Raw genomic sequence first — 20212 nt, 5'->3', positions numbered from 1 at the left:
CTTAATTATTTGACAAAATTTTAAAATTAACTCATATTTTTTAATAAAATATTTTTAAAAAATTAAAAAAATTTATTTATTATTATTCAATTAAAATATAAATTACTAATTAAATACAATAAATACATTTTAAATGTATCATAATAATAATAATTATAAAAATTTTTAATTACAAATGTTACAATTTTATGACATATATATATTAAAATTTTGATTATTGTATCTTTAATCTACTTATACATGTTACATAAGACTTTTATTATTCTTTATTTCTTAATCCTTTATATTAATTGACTAAAATTTCTCTAAATAAATTTAAATTTAACATATTTTTTTACTAAATATATTTCAATATTTTTAATATTTTTCATTTTTATTTATTTTTTTAACCCAAGTAAATTTAAACTATATTTTAATTTGTATTACATTTTAATTGAATAATATATAAAATTATATATAACTTATCAAATAAATGCTCTGTAATATATTTTTAATATAAAATCATTTAAATTTAACATTAATTCATATATTATCTAATTAATCTCTAAATAATATAATATTTATTAATTTAATTTTGATGCACTGTACTGTCAATATAAAATAGTTTTATATGTGCATTCAATTACGTAACGTCACATTAGCAAAAATAACTGTCTTTAACATTAATCGCATAAAAAATTATCCAAAAAAACAAATATAATTAACCTAGTAATACATAAAAATTAAATTCAATACTTATTAGAATACATTATATAGCATAATTAAACCCTCATTTTAAACATTGGCCGTCTGGTGCATGCGGATTTATTAACTCGCATTCTTGTTCCCTCAAAACAACAAAAAGCTTCTCTCGCATTGTTTAACATTTTGTCAAAATATAAGTCACTATCCTCTTTCGGTCCTTCTTCTTCTTCTTCTTCTATATATAGCTAACTTAACCTCAAACAATGGCATACACACAAAGCACTCAACTCATCCCAAGAAAAGTAGTGACTGATTCATAAAATGGAGAAGAAGAATGTTGTGGTTGTGGCGGTGTCCTCTGTCGTTGCCATCTTCGGCATCTTATCTGCTGCTTTAGCTTTCGGTGCTGAGGTTACCAGGGTCAAGGTCTCCACTTAATCATTCCGCGACATCTCTCTTTCTCTGTCTTCTTTGTGATCTCTGCTATGTCTTCATTAATAACAGTTACTGTGGAATTTTCGCTCTGCAGGCTTCTGAAGTTGTGATGATTAGTGCTGAATACTGCATATATCTCGGGGATCGAAGTAGTCCGGCTTCGGGTCTTGCTGTAGGTGCAGTGGTGGCTCTTGTGATAGCACAGATAATATTGAATGCTGCAAACGGGTGTTGGTGTTGTTGTTCCAGAAAACCTCCTCATGCCAAGCGGAGCTGTGTAGTTCTCTGCAGTATTTTGTCATGGTATGTTAATTTCATCACTTCATAGTTGTTTATTTGGCTCTGCTTCTGCCGTTTACTTCTTCTGTTGTCGATTATGCCTTATTTTTCGTATTCTCATTCTGCTTTTGATTTTCTAAAACATGTGATGGATTGCATGTGTAATGTGAAAGCATTCATACATTAAATTCCACTCTTAGCAAGTTAATCGAATGCATCAATCCAAATTTAACACCTGATTTATGTATAACTAACTACGCAGTTGGATCATATTCTAGATGTAATTATTGTTCTTTTCTTAAATATATTATGTTTCGGATACATACTACTCGATTTATGTATTTAATATTTTTTGGTCAACGTATTTAAGATGTTTAATAAATAGTTAAAATTATAATTTATTTACACATTACACATTTTAATAAATATTATATTTTATTAATTTAAATAAAAATAATCTAGGGTTTGACAAATGATATGTATTTGTTAATAAATTTATGAAAAAGATTAGATAATTAATTTTTTAGTCAAATATTAATTATTTTTTAAAAATTATTTTTTTATCTTAAATTTAAAATTTAAATTCTAAATGATAAATTTTTAATTGTAAATTTTAAAATGATCTAATATTAATTAATTAAAAGTTAGTTTTTTACATTTTTTAATTTATTTGTTAAAGTATTATTCGATTTGAGTTTGCAATTTTTTTTTTTGAAAATATTAGAGACTAATATTTTTTGTACGAAAAACGAGAGACTCGACTATTGTTAGTTGAAATATAAGGCAAAAAGTAGAGACTAATAATCTTTTGCACATAAAAAAAAAAGGAGAGTTGACTAATGTTAATTCAAATGTAAAACAAAAATTAAAAAAATAATAATGGTAAGAAGATAATAATTTAAAATATTTTATTTAATTTAATAGATATAATTTTATGTATATAATATCTAAAATTACATATTTGTTATATCTAATTACATTTTTTTGTCTTTCAAATATTTAAAAAAAAAAATATGGTGACCTGACATTTTTGGGTTGGTTGATTATACCCATGTTGGTCAGTTATTTAATGCGGTTAAAATGTGTTTGAACCTTGAACAGGGTCACATTTGTTGTTGCAATCCTCCTTTTGGTGATGGGTGCTGTCTTTAATAATGTACATAAGAAGAGCGGATACAGCGATAATTACTCGTGCCGTGTTATTAAACCAGGAGTATTTGCGGCGGGTGCAATCTTATCCGTCGCAAGCATTGCAACTGGGATCACCTATTACCTTCTCTTAGCTGCAGGAAAGAGTGCCGGCAGCCCTTCCGATAACTCGTCGTATCCTAACCAGGGAGCCATAGCCACCGCACAACCACAGTTCAAATGAACGGTCCAGTATAGTACTTGCTTTTAGTTGTCTGAAGAAGAGTTTTAAAATTAACAAACGTTTGTGTTGGAGTAATAATGTTACCACTGTTGTGTACAATTTTTCGTGCATCTTCTACTTTTTGGTATTAGAACTTAGAAGTGATCCATAGAAAGATGAACAAGAAAAAGTACAGAGAGTATTTGTGTGTTTTTCATTTCCTTTTTGTCTTTTACCGAACCTTTTCTACTTCAAAGTTAAGCATCTTATTTTTAATTGTGTCATCTTTTAATATTTTTGAAAGAATCTTAACCGTATAAACTACTTAAAATTGATGGTGTTCATTATAATTGGTCAAGTTACTTAAAAATAAAAGTAAATTTGATCAAATGCTAAAATCAAATAGTACTTTTGTTCTACCACATTAGAGAAACTACTTCAAAATATACATACTCTAAGTCTCCAACCATGTGCCCCCCAAGAAAAAGGACACTTCATCGAATGCGAGTCACAATGGAAAATGATGAGGTCTGGCCTTTGGGTAGCTTTTGAGACTGATGGAGCCATGTATTAAATAAAATACTTCAAGCGTCTTATTTTTTAGATTTATTAAAAAAATTTTATTTTGGTATGCATTATAAGTGTAAAAGAATTTTATATATATATATATATATATATAATTACATAAAGTTATGTTATTAAAAAAAATTATATTAGTTGTGTCATTAATCATTTAAAAAAATAAATATAATTAGACGTTTATGTAAAGGTATTAAAATTAGACTCTTATCTCAATATTAACCATAATTTTATATAATAAATAATTTCTTTTAATAATTAAGTTTAACTATGTTGATTTAATTGGGTACTAAAATAAATTAATTAAAGGAGAAGAAAAAGAAAGAAACACATAAAAAAAAGAAATATTTAGTTGAACTTAATTATAAAAAAAGAGTAATGTTACGTTTACACTAAAATCAGTTATAAAAGTTAGTCACTGGTATAAAATACATATTAGAATATAAATACACATTAAAAATAAACTAAACCATACATGTATTTATATATAAATACATTGATTATATTGACCTTGTATTTCTAAAAGAGAAAGTCTACGGGTCAATACTTTTATTAAAATCTAGCAAAAAAAAAAAGAACAATCCCATATTATTAAATAGGAAAAGTATAGAGTACCAACATATTATTTGTCAATTTATTGCCAACAATGATTAATTATTATATTTTAAACACATATATAAAGAGACACATCCAAAAAATATATCTATAAAGACATTTCTATTAAATACAGCTATAAAAAAGACATTTTTATTAGACACATCCACAAAGACACTTTTATTAAATACACTTATAAATAAGAGTTGGCAGATGTTGGCAGAAATATTATTGATAACGTAGCGGAATTGTATTAAATATAATCTTACACCATTAAAAATATTAATAATAACTAATTAATAATTATAAATCACAAAACTTGTTGTCTCTAACACTCATCTTTGTGAAAAACCAATAGATTAGAGAGAAGAATTATCCAAAATCAGAGTGTGTCGCCGGCAGCGGCTGATGCTAATGTGCACCACAAGCCATGAATAGAAGTTTTGATGTATGACGAGTGAGCTCTGATATGCTATGTTTGCTATAGAATGGTCCACAACTACATATATAGTTTTGAGGAACGAAGAATGCATGAGGTGCATTAAAACAAACATATTATATTAAACATTGGCCGTTTGGTGTATGCGGATTTATTAACTCGCATTCTTGTTCCCTCAAAACCACAGAAAGCTTCTCTCTCATTGTCTAACATTTTGTAAAAAAATATAAGTCACTATCCTCTTTCGGTCCTTCTTCTTCTTCTTCTTCTATATATAGCTAACTTAACCTCAAACAATGACATACACACAAAGCACTCAACTCATCCCAAGAAAAGTAGTGACTGATTCATAAAATGGAGAAGAAGAACGTTGTGGTTGTGGCGGTCTCCTCTGTCGTCGCCATCTTCGGCATCTTATCTGCTGCTTTAGCTTTCGGTGCTGAGGTTACCAGGGTCAAGGTCTCCACTTAATCATTCCGCGACATCTCTCTCTCTCTTTCTTCTTTGTGATCTCTGCTATGTCTTCACTGAGCAAGACATGATAATGTGGGAAAAGGTTTGGTTAGTGTAATACTAATAACAGTTACTGTGGAATTTTGGCTTTGCAGGCTTCTGAAGTTCTGGTGATTAGTGCTGAATACTGCATATATCTCCGGGATCGAAGTAGTCCGGCTTCGGATCTTGCTTTAGATGCAGTGGTGGCGCTTGTGATAGCACAGATAATATTGAATGCTGCAAACGGGTGTTGTTGGTGTTGTTGTTGCAGAAAACCTCCTCATGCCAAGCGGAGCTGTATTTTGTCATGGTATGCTAATTTCATCACTTCATAGTTGTTTATTTGACTCTGCTTCTGCCGTTTACCTCTTCTGTTGTCGATTATGCCTTATTTTTCGTATTCTCATTATGGTTTTGATTTTCTAAAACATGTGATGGATTGCATGATGAGAAGGAATTCAAGACCTGCGGCTATGTGTGTGAATTGAATTAGATGCCAATCCTAACTTGAGACAAATGCATCTTGTTTGCTCGTGTATTGTAAAAGCATGCATACATTAAATTCCACTCTTAGCAAGTTAATGGAATGCATCAATCCAGAATATAACATTTATCGAAATGCATATATTAGATGAATTACGATTATAAATATTATTATATATTATGGGTACACAGATCAAAAAATTATTAATTACACAAATAGGATAGTGTGTATCCGAAATTATATGGCCATATTTCAGGTAGTTAACACCTGATTTATGTACAACTATGCAATTATATTATATTTTAGGTTTTTTTTTTAAATATATTATGTTTCAGATACAATGAAAATACTAAATAACGTGAACAATGGTCATGAATATATCGAATGTTCAATAAACATCTCATGTCATAAAACCATTGTTCTGAAAATTGAACCGAATCGATCGGTTCAACCGGGTTAACCGAGAATCGGTCATCTAATCAGTTCGATTGTACTGTAAAATTGTTTAGCAAAAACGAGCTAAAAACCGGCCGAACCGACAGTTAACCAATGAACCGTCAGAACCGACTGATTTTTTTAGGGTTACCGGATTTTTTATAATATATATATATATATATATATATATATATATATATATATATAAACCCAACCCAACAGATACCCAACCCACTCCACCCCCACCCTTCCCTTTTCTTTCCTTCTCTGTCTCTGAGAAACTCTAAACCTAGCCGTCATCACTCTTCCACCGTCGCACTCTTCTCACCCCACCCCACCCCTCCCCTCCCCTCCCCTCCCCTCCGTCTCTGAGAAACCCTAAACCCAGCCACCATCACTGTCCCACCGTCGCACTCTTCTCATTGTTCTTCTCCTTGTCGTCGTCAGTCGGTCGTCATCTCTTCGGATCATTACTCTTCTTGTCGCCGTCGACCGGTCGTCGTCTCTTCGGCGATCTCTCTCTGTCGCTCTCTTCAAGGTCAACAACACCTATTATCGTCACCTCCCCTCAACGTCGAGTCTGAGCTGTTGGCATCGCCGCCGTGAAGGACTGCTCCGTCGTCGTCGCTGCTCGATTTGTTAGTGTCCGTCTCTCTCTTCGAGTTTTCTCTCTGTCTGAGGGTCGGAGCTCAACGTCCTTTCTCTCTGTCTCTCTCACGGCGACGTCTCTCTCTACCAGGCTGCGGAGTATTTGCCGTTTTGTCACCTCGCATCGGTTATTTTGTTAATTTTGTTTATTTTGATTTATGGGTTGCTGGTTGCTGATTTTTTCTGATTCAGTTGGGTAATGCTTCACTACATTATTTGTTGTTTATGCTGGAATTTTTCTGATTCTGAGTTATGCTATGATTTTGATTTGTGATTCAGTTGTGGATGGTGTTATGGGCAGTGCTTTACTATATTGGTTATTGTTTATGCTATGATACTGATTTTTATTCTGAGTTGATTCTGTTGATTTGTTTGCTTTGTTGATTTTGGTTGTTGGATTTGAGTTATTGATGGTATTTTGTTGAGTATGGGTTGCTGGATTTGAGAGAAAATATTGTTTATATTAGAATCTGACTGAGGTATTTAAATTTGTTAATACTTTTATTGTATATATAATTAAACCGGTTGAACCTCTGAACCATTGAACCAATTATTTTACCGGTTCATTGACCAGTTCGGTTCTCGCAACCTTGCATAAAACCACTCATCCCAAAAGCTTAAACTGATTTTGGAATTCACCAAGGATCGAACTCTTGACCTTTCAGATCTAAAACTCTAATATCATGTCATGATACCACTCATCCCAAAGGCTTACACTGATGGAAAAGGGTAACACTAATGGTTATATCTCTAATACTCCCTAAACCTTCATTGTACGCATTGTACATATATTCCATTGGCTCCCCATACTTTCCCTTATCCTAATATTAAGATTTAGGTGGGTAATCAACTTGGGTTGGTCGAGTGGTCAGCTCACTCGTCCGCTTAAGCAAGTGTCGGAGGTTCGAATCCCGCCTTGTGCATGCAGCAACCCATTGGCCAGCGGCAGACCCTTAAATGGAGCTCAGATCCGCGACGGATTCAAATCCCGCCTTGTGCATGCAGCAACCCATTGACCAGCGACAGACCTTTAAATGGAGCTCAGATCCGCGACGGATTAGTTCTTGACCTGTCAGATTGGGGGATACCATGGGAAACCAAAAAAAAAAAGATTTAGGTGGGTAATTTGATGGTGTAGTGCGTTTTTACTTTATTGGGCCAATTTTAGAGCCCATTGTTCACATTATTCACAAAAGCCATTATTCACAAAGTGTCGGGGTTCGAATCCCGCCTTGTGCATGCAGCAACCCATTGGCCAGTGGCAAACCCTTAAATGGAGCTCAGTACCGCGGCGGATTAGTCCTTGGCCTGCCGGGCTGGGGGATACCGTAGGAAACCAAAAAAAAAAAGTCTCTACTAGATAACCAAGTTGGGTTGGTCTAGTGGTTAGCTCACTAGTCCGCTTAAACAAGTGTCGGGGGTTCGAATCCCGTCTTGTGCATGCAGCAACCCATTGGCCAGTGGCAAACCCTTAAATGGAGTTCAGTACCGTGATGGATTAATCCTTGACATGTCGGGTTAGGGCATACCGTGGAAACTAAAAAAAAGTTCCTACTGGATTTGTGTACTTAATATTTTTTGGTCAATGTATTTAAGATGTTTAATAAGTAGTTAAAATCGTAATTTATTTACACATTATATATTTCAATAAATATTATTTTATTAATTTAAATAAAAATAATCTAGAGTTTGACAAATGATATGTATTTGTTAATAAATTTATGAAAAATGTTAGATAACTAATTTTTTAGTCAAATATTAATTAATTTTTAAAAATTATTTTGTTTATATTAAATTTAAATTTTAAGTTCTAAATGATAAATTTTTAATTATAAATTTTAAAATTAATTAATTTTAAAAGTTAGTTTTTGACATCTTTTTAATTTATTTGTGAAAGTATTATTCGATTTGAGTTTGTAATTTTTTTTTCTTTTAAAAATATTAGAGACTAATATTTTTTTTTACCAAAAAAACGAGAGATCGACTCGACTAGAAATATAAGGCAAAAAGTAGGGACTATTATCTTTTGCACAAAAAAAAAGAGAGTTGACTAATGTTAATTCAAATGTAAGATAAAAAATAAAAATAAATAATAATTTAAAATTATTTTATTTAATTTAATAGATATAATTTTATGTGTATAATATCTAAAATGATATAATTATTATATCTAATTTTATGTATTTATTATATCTAATTACATATTTTTGTTTCTCAAATATTTTCAAAAAAAAAATATGGTGACCTGACATTTTTGGGTTGGTTAATTATACTCATGTTGGTCAGTTATTTAATGCAGTTAAAATGTGTTTGAACTTTGAACAGGGTCACATTCGTTGTTGCAATCCTCCTTCTGGTGATGGGTGCTAGCTATAATCTAAATAAGAAGAGCGGATACAGCGATAATTACTCCTGCCGTGTTGTTAAACCAGGAGTATTTGCGGCGGGTGCAATCTTATCCGTCGCAAGCATTGCAACTGGGATCACCTATTACCTTCTCTTAGCTGCAGGAAAGAGTGCCGGCAGCTCTTCCGATAACTCGTCGTATCCTAACCAGGTAGCCATTGCCATTTGCCACCGCACAATCACAGTTCACGGTCCAGTATAGTACTTGCTTTTAGTTGTCTGAAGAAGAGTTTTAAAATTAAAATGCTTTGTTAAGAAATTAACAAACGTTTGTGTTGGAGTAATGTTACCACTGTTGTGTACAATTTTTCGTGCATCTTCTACTTTTTGGTATTAGAACTTAGAAGTGATCCATAGAAAGATGAACAAGAAAAAGTACACAAGAGTATTTGTGTGGTTTTCATTTCCTTTTTGTCTTTTACCGCACCTTTTCTACTTCAAAATTAAGCATCTTATTTTTAATTGTGTCGTCTTTTAATATTTTTGAAAGAATCTTAACCATATAAACTAAAAATTGATCGTGTTCATTATAATTGGTCAAGTTACTTAAAAATAAAAGTAAATTTGATCAAATGCTAAAATCAAATAGTATTTTTGTTCTACCACATTAGAGAAACTACTTCAAAATATACATACTCTAAGTCTCCAACCATGTGCCCCCCCAAAAAAAGGACACTTCATCGAATGCGAGTCACAATGGAAAATGACTGAGGTCTAGCCTTTGGGTAGCTTTTGAGACTGATGGAGCCATGTATTAAATACTTCAAGCGTCTTATTTTTTAGATTTATTAAAAGAATTTTATTTTGATATGCATTATAAGTGTAAGAGAATTTTATATATATATATATATATATTTAAGGAAAAACCACTACATCTATGTAAAAATTACATGGATGGTATCCAAGCAACTTTCACTCTACGCCCTACTCCCCTATTTGTTTTACACGCGTCTCTTATAACCTATATAACGAATCCTTATTTTGCGATATCAATATTTCTCAACGTAAACCTTTTCACAGAATGTAAACCTAATTAAATTTTTTGTTATCCTTTTTCGCGTTTTTCTTCTCTACATTATGAATTTGGATTGATTCAACGCAATTAGCTTCGTCGTTCATCTTCTTCTTCGTTTTCTTCTTTGATCTGCACTTTTGAATTGAAACAATGAATGAATCAACTTCAAATCAGTTGAATGAGTGCGATTTTTTATGATTCTTCTAAAATGCATCAATTTGATGATGTTTAGATTATTGAATTCTGAATCGAATTTAATGGAATGAAATTGCTAATTTTATTTGAAGTGAATTGAATGGATTGAGGTAATCCACATCTGAATTGAATTGATAATATGTAACTGTGAGTAACTGTGAGTATCAGTAACTATGAGTAACTCTCAATATATGTGAGTAACTTTTCGGTTTGGTAAGTACTAAATAGGTGGTTCATCACGTTCATGTTTTCGGTTCGGTCACAGAAAGGAGTCTAACAAAAATTAGACCAATATGTTCTGTTTTCTTCCCTAAGCACTATATAATTGATTCCACCGTAATTAAGATTTCGGTTCACCATAAAATTGTTTCACCATAATTAATATTTAATTTAAAAATATAAAATAAATAATATTTAAATATTTAAAATTTATTATAAAAAATAAATTAGATTAAATTCAAATAGCAAGTAATAAGCATGTAAATTTTATCTAAGAATAAATAGTATTATGTCTATTCGGTTCACCATAATTAAGATTTCGGTGCACTCTAACTAAGATTTCGGTTCACTCTAACTAAGATTTCGGTTCACCATGAGTACTATGTTCGGTTCACCATGAGGGTTTATCATTCAGGGTTCAGAGTTCAGTGTTCAGGGTTCGAGTTCAGGGTTTAGGGTTTAGGGTTTAGGGTTTAGCGTTCAGGGTTCAGAGTTCAGAGTTCAGGGTTTGGGTTCAGGATTTAGGGTTTAGGATTTAGGTTTTAGGGTGAGTTTAGGGTTTAGGTTTTAGGGATTTAGGGATTTAGGATTTATGGGTTCAGGATTCAGTGTTCAGGGTTCTGATTTTAGTGTTTAGGGTTTAGTATTTAGGGGTTCACTGCGTTTCTATATTTAAAATTTATTATAAAAAATAAATTAGATTAAATTCAAATAGCAAGTAATAAGCATTTAAATTTTATTTAAGAATAAATAGTATTATGTCTATTCGGTTCACCATAATTAAGATTTTGGTTCACCATAACTAAGATTTCGGTTCACCATGAATACTATGTTCTGTTCACCATGAGGGTTTAGCATTCAGGGTTCAGAGTTCAGTGTTTAGGGTTTGGGTTCAGGGTTTAGGGTTTAGCGTTCAAGGTTCAGAGTTCAGAGTTTAGGGTTCGGGTTCAGGGTTTAGGGGTTAGGGTTTAAGTTTTAGGGTGTAGGGTTTAGGGTTTAGGTTTTAGGGATTTAGGGTTTATGGGTTCAGTGTTCAGAGTTCTGGTTTTAGTGTTTAGGGTTTAGGGTTTAGGGATTCAGTGTGTTTCTACCTTTCGGTTCGTCTAGTGTATTAATTTCGGTTCACTATGTTCTTTTGGAATTCGAATGTATTGGTAAATACAGTAATTGCAATCACTGAGAACCTGGAATAAAACAGCAGCCAGACAGTTCCAACATATATATAAATTAACATCTCATATGAGTAATCCATCTTGAATCAAATATAAATATTAACAATTTATACATACGTTGATATTAAGAATAGATATATACATTAACATTGACATATATATTGAAAGAAGTATTGTTTGGTTCACCATGAGTACTATACAATTGTATTTGAAAGAAGCATTATTTGGTTCACCATCTTGATTTTATATAATGGATTATGTTTCATTTACTCAATACTATACAATTGTATTGTGTTCAGTTCACCATGAGTACTGTATTCGATTCACCACGAGTACTGTGTTTGGTTCATTCTGCAGAAAGCTGTTTGAATTTGATTTTATATAATGGATTATGTTTCATTCACTCAATACTATACAATTGTATTGTGTTCGTTTCACCATGAGTACTATGTTCGGTTCACCATGAGGGTTTATCATTCAGGGTTCAGAGTTCAGTGTTCAGGGTTCGAGTTCAGGGTTTAGGGTTTAGGGTTTAGGATTTAGCGTTCAGGGTTCAGAGTTCAGAGTTCAGGGTTTGGGTTCAGGATTTAGGGTTTAGGATTTAGGTTTTAGGGTGTAGAGTTTAGGGTTTAGGTTTTAGGGATTTAGGGATTTAGGATTTATGGGTTCAGGATTCAGTGTTTAGGGTTCTGATTTTAGTGTTTAGGGTTTAGTATTTAGGGGTTCACTGCGTTTCTATATTTAAAATTTATTATAAAAAATAAATTAGATTAAATTCAAATAGCAAGTAATAAGCATTTAAATTTTATTTAAGAATAAATAGTATTATGTCTATTCGGTTCACCATAATTAAGATTTTGGTTCACCATAACTAAGATTTCGGTTCACCATGAATACTATGTTCTGTTCACCATGAGGGTTTAGCATTCAGGGTTCAGAGTTCAGTGTTTAGGGTTTGGGTTCAGGGTTTAGGGTTTAGCGTTCAAGGTTCAGAGTTCAGAGTTTAGGGTTCGGGTTCAGGGTTTAGGGGTTAGGGTTTAAGTTTTAGGGTGTAGGGTTTAGGGTTTAGGTTTTAGGGATTTAGGGTTTATGGGTTCAGTGTTCAGAGTTCTGGTTTTAGTGTTTAGGGTTTAGGGTTTAGGGATTCAGTGTGTTTCTACCTTTCGGTTCGTCTAGTGTATTAATTTCGGTTCACTATGTTCTTTTGGAATTCGAATGTATTGGTAAATACAGTAATTGCAATCACTGAGAACCTGGAATAAAACAGCAGCCAGACAGTTCCAACATATATATAAATTAACATCTCATATGAGTAATCCATCTTGAATCAAATATAAATATTAACAATTTATACATACGTTGATATTAAGAATAGATATATACATTAACATTGACATATATATTGAAAGAAGTATTGTTTGGTTCACCATGAGTACTATACAATTGTATTTGAAAGAAGCATTGTTTGGTTCACCATCTTGATTTTATATAATGGATTATGTTTCGTTTACTCAATACTATACAATTGTATTGTGTTCAGTTCACCATGAGTACTGTATTCGATTCACCACGAGTACTGTGTTTGGTTCATTCTGCAGAAAGCTGTTTGAATTTGATTTTATATAATGGATTATGTTTCATTCACTCAATACTATACAATTGTATTGTGTTCGTTTCACCATGAGTACTATGTTCGGTTCACCATGAGTACTATGTTCGGTTCACCACGAGTACTGTGTTCGATTCATTCTGCACTATTCAAAACTCTTCTTCCTCACCTTCTACTGCTTCTTCACCAGAGAGAGAGAAGGAGGAAAAGACAAAAAAAAAATAAAGCAGCAACAACAACAAAAGAATGACGATAAAGAGAAAATACGTGAAGAAGAAGGAACGCAAAAAATGAGGAAAAAGAGGAGAAGGAGGAACACGAAGAAAAAGGCGAAGAAGAAGACACTCCATGCGTAAACGAGCGTGAGAAGAAGAAGAAGAAGAAGAAGAAGAAGAAGAAGAAGAAGTGCGGGAGAAGAAGAAAAAGAAGAAGAAGAAGCGTGATAGAGAAGAGAAGAAGCATTTCGTGTGTGTTGGGCACGTGTATTTCACGTTTCATTTAATGGTATTGGATTTTTTCGGTGTTAGACCAACTTAATTACATAGTTACATGGATGTGTAACATCCTGTTTACGTAAGGTTATGTTATTAAAATAAAAAAATTATATTAGTTGTGTCATTAATCATTTAAAAAAATAAATATAATTATATATTTATGTAAATATATTAAAATTAGACTCTTATCTTAATATTAACGATAATTTTATATAATAAATAATTTATTTTAATAATAAGTTCAACTATGTTGATTTAATAGTTTATTGGATACTAAAAAAAATTCGTTGAAGAAGAAGGAAAAAAAACACATGAAAAGGGAAAAAAAAAGAGTTGAATTTAGTTATAAAAGTAATTTAGTTATAGAAATATTTTATTAACTCGCATTCTTGTTCCCTCAAAACAACAAAAAGCTTCTCTCTCATTGTTTAACATTTTGTAAAGAATTTTGTTAGGGAATCAATGGAGTATTTGTACAATATATACAATGAGCTATTTATTTGATCCAGTATGAATTAAAAAATAAATATTCAAAATAAAATTTTATTAATTTCTCAAACATAATACACTCGTATTATCAAAAATAACCATTCGGATAACATGAATAATAAACATTTAATATCCTACTAAATCGAACATATCTAAACTCCATTATACATATTGTACAGATACTCCATTGACTCCCTTTACCTCGTCTTTCGATCCTTCTTCTTTATATACCTAACTAGTAACTAAACCTCGCACAATAACACACACAAAGCACTCCACTCATCCCCAGAAATGGAGAAGAAAGACGTTGTGGTTGTGGTAGTTTGCTCCTTCGGATTACTGCATTTATTGGGATAGCACAGATAATATTGAATGCTGCAAACGGGTGTTGGTCTTGTTGTTACAGAAAATCTCCTCATGCCTAGCGGAGCTGTGTAGTTCTCTGCAGTATTTTGTCATGGTATGCTAATTTCATCACTTCATAGTTGTTTATTTGGCTCTGCTTCTGCCATTTACTTCTTCTGTTGTCGATTATGCCTTATTTTTCATATTGTCATTATGGTTTTGATTTTCTAAAACATGTGATGGATTACATCATGAGAAGGAATTCAAGAGCTGTGCCATGTGTGTGAATGTAAATTAGAAGCCAGTCCTAACTTTATTATTAGAGGAGTGCTAGGGGCTAATAATTTTTGTATTTTGTAATCATTAATTGGCTATCAATCATGTTTTTAATGGTGTGAAATTACATCAATTGGCTATCCAATGGTGAGAGATCACTCACCTTTCTTTTAATAGTTAAATGCTGGCCACAAAATACAAAAGTTGCTGGCTCCCTAGACTTTCTCTTATTATTATTAACAAGTGCATCTTGTTTGCTTGTGTATTTGTAAAAGCATGCATACATAAAATTCCACTCTTAGCAACAATGAAGGTATTATTTGATTTTAGTTCGTAGTTTTTTTTTTCTTTCTGAAAAATACTAAGGACCGATATTTTTACTATGAAAAATGGGAGACTCGATTAATGTTGGTTCAAATATAATGCAAAAAGTAAGAAAACAGTATTATCACCTAACATTTTTAGTTTGGTTAAATACTCATGTTAGTCAGTTATTTAATGTGGTTAAAATATGTGTTTGAACAGGGTGACACTCGTTGTTGCAATCCTCCTTTTGGTGATTGGTGCTATCTTAAATAATGTACATAAGAAGAGCACACACAATGATTATTACTCGTGCAATTTCTTCTGTTAGAGAAAGTCTAGGGAGCCAGCAAATTTTGTGATTTTTAGTCATCAATTAGCCATTAATGATATTTTTAATGGTGTGAGATTGCATTTAATGGTGTAGAATCATTCATCAATTTCTTTTTGATGGTTAAGTGTTGCCCATAATTTAACAAAAGTGCTGGCCCTAGCACTCCTCGTTACGTTCTCTTGTGGTACACTAACCAGGGTGCCATAGCCACGGCACAACCACAGTTCAGTACCTTGGCATGCTGAATTAATTCTCGCTTTTTGTCTGAAGAAGAGTTTTAAAATTAAATGCTTTTTGTTAAGAAATTAACAAACGTTTTCGCTTTTAGTTGTCTGAAGAAGAGTAGACCTTGGCATGCTGAATTAATTCTCCCTTTCATTTTTTGTGTTTTTTTCATTTTTGTTTTACCGAACCTTTTCTAATTCATGTTCATTATAATTGGCCAAATTACTTAATTTGCAACATTGTTAAAGTAGAACTTCGGAAGAAGGAAAAAAAAGAGAGAAAAATTTTGTGGCTAAAGGTCAAAATTTACCTACAGAATCACAATTTCCTTCTTTGCTAAGTTTTATTTATTGATATGGTTGTTGATATATTCGAGATATGAATGGGGGCTAGCTTCTCGTTTGGAATGAACATTCAAAAAAGAAAATGGACAAGAAAGGCGATATACGTGGTTCGTCACTAGTGTGCGTGACTACATCCACGGGCATAGAGTTGCGTTTTTATTTCACTGCCACTGAAATACAATATGTTACAAATTACAAATTTACATACATTGGTATGTATACATGGATGTATATATCATCCAAGTTGCTCATCGAATGCGAGTCACATTGGAAAATGGCTCAGGTCTGGTTTTAGGTGCAGGTTTTGTGACTTCTGGAGCTCCAAATACATTCCAAAATCTCAATGTCTCATCGGCTGCTGCTGATGCAACTGTGCAACCATCAGGGCTCTGAGCCATGAACAGAACTCTTGATGTATGTCCAGTCAGCTCTGCCATCTTTGCCATTGAAGGGTACTTCCAAAGTGTTAGCTGATTCTGTGAAAAACCATGACCACTTAGTAACTCCCTCTCATTCTTGCTCCACAAAAGGGAGCATACCTGAGACCCAGTGTCAACTGAGTTCAAGCATGCACCAGTGTGTGTATTCCAAAACTTAATGCTTCTGTCACCACTGCCTCCACCAGAAGCTAGCAAGTTCCCTTGGAAAGGGCACCAAGCAAGGGCTTTAACCGCCGATGTGTGATCGTTGAGCCGGTGAACCCACTGTGTCGCCGAATTCGAAGATGCCATGGCTCTGTCCCATATGTAAAGTAGATTATCATTGCCTCCACTTGCTAATTGTTGACCTGAAGCTGACCATTTTAACCCACAAACCTCTTGCTCATGCCCTCTGTAGGTTTCAACAATGTGTGATCTGACCCTAACATCATTGTTGATGATTCTTCCATCCATTCCTCCAGTTGTGAGTATGTGATTGTTCCATGCCAATGATCCAACTCTCTGCCTATGTCCACCTCTCAGAGTCCTCAACTGCAGAATCAAAACAGAACCAACTTCAGCAAACTAAGGATTAAGTGATAAACCAAATTCAATTCATTTCTTGGTTATAGATAAACCAAACCAACCTGCTTATTTGAAGCCGAATCCCATAGCTGTACTTCAGAGTTGTTCAAGCCAACTGCGATGTGTCGTCCATCCGGTGCCCAGCTAACAGATGTGATAGGTCCATTTTCATCATCAACTGTAACAAGCTCTGAAGTAGAACCGTTTGTTGCATCCCACAAGTACACTGTGGTTCCAAGTGCTATTGCAAGAACATTGGCGCTTCCCCAATCCAGCAAATTGAGGTAGTAATCATCCACAAGATCCGGAGCATCCAATGTCCTCTCTGAAGTCTGACATATCCAGCAAATCAAATCAAATCAAATCAGCACATACAATCAGACAACAAATAATCAAAGGAAGATCATAGTAGTGAACCTGTGGAATGTATCTTCGGGTCTTTGCCGGTTTATCTTGGTGAAGAGTAGAGCAACTCTCATGAGGAATCAAGTCAACTGGTGCAGGTGGCTTGTTCTTGAAAGCGAGAATTCGGGTCCGGTTCATGTTCAAGGATTCTGCAAGCTGCTTCCTGTAGGCGTCTCTAGAGGGGGAACTTACAACTGGATTTTCCTTACCTTTTGCCCCCTCTGTTAACATGTAGTGAGCATAATCGAAATCCATGGCCGATCGATTCGGAATGAACCTGTCCAACTGCAGGCAAAACAAACAAAAATGATAGGGGATCAAATACTTGCTCTACACAGATAAATTCTCATTTCTGAAAACAATGTATCACAAGTGAATTGCAAATGGAGTGATTTTTTGGAATCATTTTCTTACATTTTCTTTGGAATTCTTTCTCTGAATAAACTGCTCCCGGAGAGGGGAGCGACAATGTGTTTTCATGGTTGTTGTGTTAGAACTCAGAGACTGTGTCTTTGTGGTAGAAGAACTCAAGGATCCTGCATCCATTGTTAGTTAAAAAAGGGAAAAACAGAAAGCGGAAAATGGAATAGATGAAAGAATTCACAAAATCTAATAACAAATCACAAAATCACAGAATTTAATAACAACAATGAAGTGATGATTATTATTAGCGAAAAGATCAGAAATTAGCGGAAGTCAAAGCACAGCAGATTTAGAACGCCGGAGAGATTGGATAAAGAGGGAGAGATGATAATGATTGTGGTGAGGAAAATTGAAGTGAAATCTTTAAATAGGGGAAGAAATGCGAATTAGGGTTTTTGCGGTGTTTGGGTTATGGTGGTGGCGGATTGGCGGCAACGGCTAGTTCTCTTTGTTTATGTTAATAGCCGTTGCAATATATATTGACCAGATTGTCCTTCATTGGCATGATGTCTTTTGAGACCACCAGGAGGTGTGAATTGTCAAAATACAAATCCTCAGATTGCCTACAAACTCACTCCAAAATCCAAATAGCAAATATTTAAAATGTTGAATGAGTAAATTAATAAATTATAGGATTGGCGATTTATGTATGAATCTTAATTTTAGTAAAATCTCATTGACTCATTGTAAGCTTAAAAAATGGTAGAAAAAAAATAAACTCAACTTGGTACCCTTTCAACTATTCCGTTAACCAGTTTTTTATTACATTAATTTTTAAAAAATAAAATAAATACACCTAAACAAATTTAATATTTTTAATTTAAAATATACAACAACAACAACAAAGTCCTGTCCCACTAGGTGGGGTCGGCTACATGAATCAAACAATGTCATTGTGCTATATCATGTATATGTCTACAGAGAGACCGTTTACATGTAGATCTCGTTTTGACCATCTCATAGATGGTCTTCTTAGGTCTTCCTCTGCCTTTCGTCCCTTATCCATCTTCTATCTCATCCACCCTCCTGACTGAGTGTTCTATCGGTCTTCTTCTCACATGTCTAAACCACCTGAAATGAGATTCAACCATCTTTTCCACAATAGGTGCTACTCCAACTCTCTCCCTTATATCTTAGTTCCTTATTTTATCCAATCGCGTATGACCACTCATCCATCTCAACATCTTCATCTCTGCCACACTCAACTTGTGTTCGTGCTCCCCTTTGGCCGCCCAACACACCGTACCATAAAGCATAGCCAGTCTTATAGCGGTGCGATAGAATTTACCTTTAAGTTTTAAAGGCACTTTTTTGTTGCATATAAAACCAGATGCACTCTGCCATTTTGACCAACCTACTTAAATCCTATGATTTACATCCTGTTCAATCTCTCCATTATCATGTATGATGCATCCAAGATATTTTTAATTTAAAATATAAATTTAAAAAATAATTTAGGTAAAACTAAAATCTAAAAATTTAATTTTAAATTTTTAAATCAATTTTAAACTTCCTAAACACTAATACATCCTAAAACAAACTCTTAAATATCCCAAAATAAATTTTAGTCCCGTAAGATCTTTGCAGCGTCTTTCCTCGTCATGCTCCTCTTCGCGCACACTCCTCCTCCGCAGCGCACACTTCTCCGTCGCGATTCTCATCTTTGCCGCATTAGTTTCTCATTAGCACGATTCTTCCTCTTTTCCACTTCCTGTTTCGCAAAGCGTCATTTCTTTCACATTTTTTGAATTAATTCCGTTAGAAAATCAACTAGGAGTGTAGTCAATTAGAGCCAATTAGTTAAAAAATAGATTTGTTATAAAAAAAATTCAATATCTTAATTTTTTAAATTTTAAAACTAGAAATAAAAGGAATTAGTTTGAATTAGCTTATGTTGTAGTTAGCTCTCTAAACTTTTTCTTTCTAAATTAGTAGAGTTTTTTATTTTTCATTCCTTTATTTTTTTCGATTTTGTAAAAGATTCTATCATGCATAATTTTAAATGTGTTTGTATTGATAATTTTCTTTTGCATTACTTTATTTAATTTAAAATTTGTTACCTCATTTAAATTCTCTATGTTATTAGAATTCTTGATCTCCTATTTTTTTTTCTATTTAATAAAAGGTTTTATCTTTTAATTTATAATTGTTTGCATTATTTTATTTTATTTGATATTTGTTACCTTCTTTAAATTTTCTGTGTTATTAAAGTTCTTGGTCTCTCATCTCTTTTTTTTTTCTGCTTAATATAAGGTTCCATCTTTTTAATCTATACATAATGTATGTTGGATGTCTTTGTAATTTTTTTTATGTATTTGTATTGATTTTCTTTTTTATTCTATTCTATTTGATCTGAAACCATAATATTAATGTAATTTAGATGTATCAATACTTAATTTAGATGTGTTTATGTTATTTATTTAATTGTAAAAGTGTTTATATTTTTAAACATTTTCATGTAAAATTTATGTGAATAACAAATGAATTTTGGATGTGTTTTAAAAATGTTATATTTGTTATTTGTTATTTTG

General features: G+C 32.8%; 3 protein-coding genes and 1 long non-coding RNA gene across 4 annotated transcripts; 3 read left to right on the top strand and 1 right to left on the bottom strand.

The window, feature by feature from the left end:
- The first annotated feature begins 942 nt into the window (after positions 1–942).
- Positions 943–2869, top strand: LOC112801356 (uncharacterized). Its single transcript, XM_025844029.3, has 3 exons — positions 943–1110; positions 1214–1422; positions 2500–2869. The coding sequence occupies exons 1-3, from the start codon at positions 1006–1008 to the stop codon at positions 2768–2770; spliced, it is 585 nt and encodes a 194-aa protein (XP_025699814.1). The 5' UTR covers positions 943–1005; the 3' UTR covers positions 2771–2869.
- A 1727-nt stretch (positions 2870–4596) lies between these two features.
- LOC112799672 (uncharacterized) lies at positions 4597–5510 on the top strand. The gene is made up of 3 exons (XM_072236522.1): positions 4597–4820; positions 4970–5166; positions 5311–5510. The coding sequence occupies exons 1-3, from the start codon at positions 4716–4718 to the stop codon at positions 5342–5344; spliced, it is 336 nt and encodes a 111-aa protein (XP_072092623.1). The 5' UTR covers positions 4597–4715; the 3' UTR covers positions 5345–5510.
- Positions 5511–14292: 8782 nt separating this feature from the next.
- On the top strand, positions 14293–15365 carry LOC140184692 (uncharacterized). The gene is made up of 2 exons (XR_011882092.1): positions 14293–14482; positions 15169–15365. It is a non-coding gene; the product is annotated as an uncharacterized lncRNA (long non-coding RNA).
- A 567-nt stretch (positions 15366–15932) lies between these two features.
- On the bottom strand, positions 15933–18135 carry LOC112801355 (cell division cycle 20.2, cofactor of APC complex). Its single transcript, XM_025844028.3, has 4 exons — positions 17673–18135; positions 17271–17543; positions 16916–17185; positions 15933–16820 (listed from the first exon to the last, which is right to left on the bottom strand). The coding sequence occupies exons 1-4, from the start codon at positions 17802–17804 to the stop codon at positions 16098–16100; spliced, it is 1398 nt and encodes a 465-aa protein (XP_025699813.1). The 5' UTR covers positions 17805–18135; the 3' UTR covers positions 15933–16097.
- Positions 18136–20212: the final 2077 nt, after the last annotated feature.

The sequence above is a fragment of the Arachis hypogaea genome, chromosome 5 (genome assembly GCF_003086295.3).
Source record: "Arachis hypogaea cultivar Tifrunner chromosome 5, arahy.Tifrunner.gnm2.J5K5, whole genome shotgun sequence".
NCBI lineage: Eukaryota > Viridiplantae > Streptophyta > Magnoliopsida > Fabales > Fabaceae > Arachis > Arachis hypogaea.
The sequence above is the reverse complement of the archived record's forward strand: the minus strand, read 5'-3'. Positions and strand labels throughout refer to the sequence as shown.

Bases quoted from the DNA above. Each gene is read 5' to 3' on its own strand.
- LOC112801355 (XM_025844028.3), bottom strand. From the start codon at position 17,804: ATGGATGCAGGATCCTTGAGTTCTTCTACCACAAAGACACAGTCTCTG. The intron at 17,544-17,672 runs GTAAGAAAATGA...TTTTGCCTGCAG, and splicing joins GAAAGAATTCCAAAGAAAAT to TTGGACAGGTTCATTCCGAA. The intron at 16,821-16,915 runs GTTGGTTTGGTT...TTGATTCTGCAG, and splicing joins ATTCGGCTTCAAATAAGCAG to TTGAGGACTCTGAGAGGTGG.
- LOC112799672 (XM_072236522.1), top strand. From the start codon at position 4,716: ATGGAGAAGAAGAACGTTGTGGTTGTGGCGGTCTCCTCTGTCGTCGCC. The intron at 4,821-4,969 runs GTCTCCACTTAA...TTGGCTTTGCAG, and splicing joins CTGAGGTTACCAGGGTCAAG to GCTTCTGAAGTTCTGGTGAT. The intron at 5,167-5,310 runs GTATGCTAATTT...CATGATGAGAAG, and splicing joins CGGAGCTGTATTTTGTCATG to GAATTCAAGACCTGCGGCTA.
- LOC112801356 (XM_025844029.3), top strand. From the start codon at position 1,006: ATGGAGAAGAAGAATGTTGTGGTTGTGGCGGTGTCCTCTGTCGTTGCC. The intron at 1,111-1,213 runs GTCTCCACTTAA...TTCGCTCTGCAG, and splicing joins CTGAGGTTACCAGGGTCAAG to GCTTCTGAAGTTGTGATGAT. The intron at 1,423-2,499 runs GTATGTTAATTT...AACCTTGAACAG, and splicing joins CTCTGCAGTATTTTGTCATG to GGTCACATTTGTTGTTGCAA.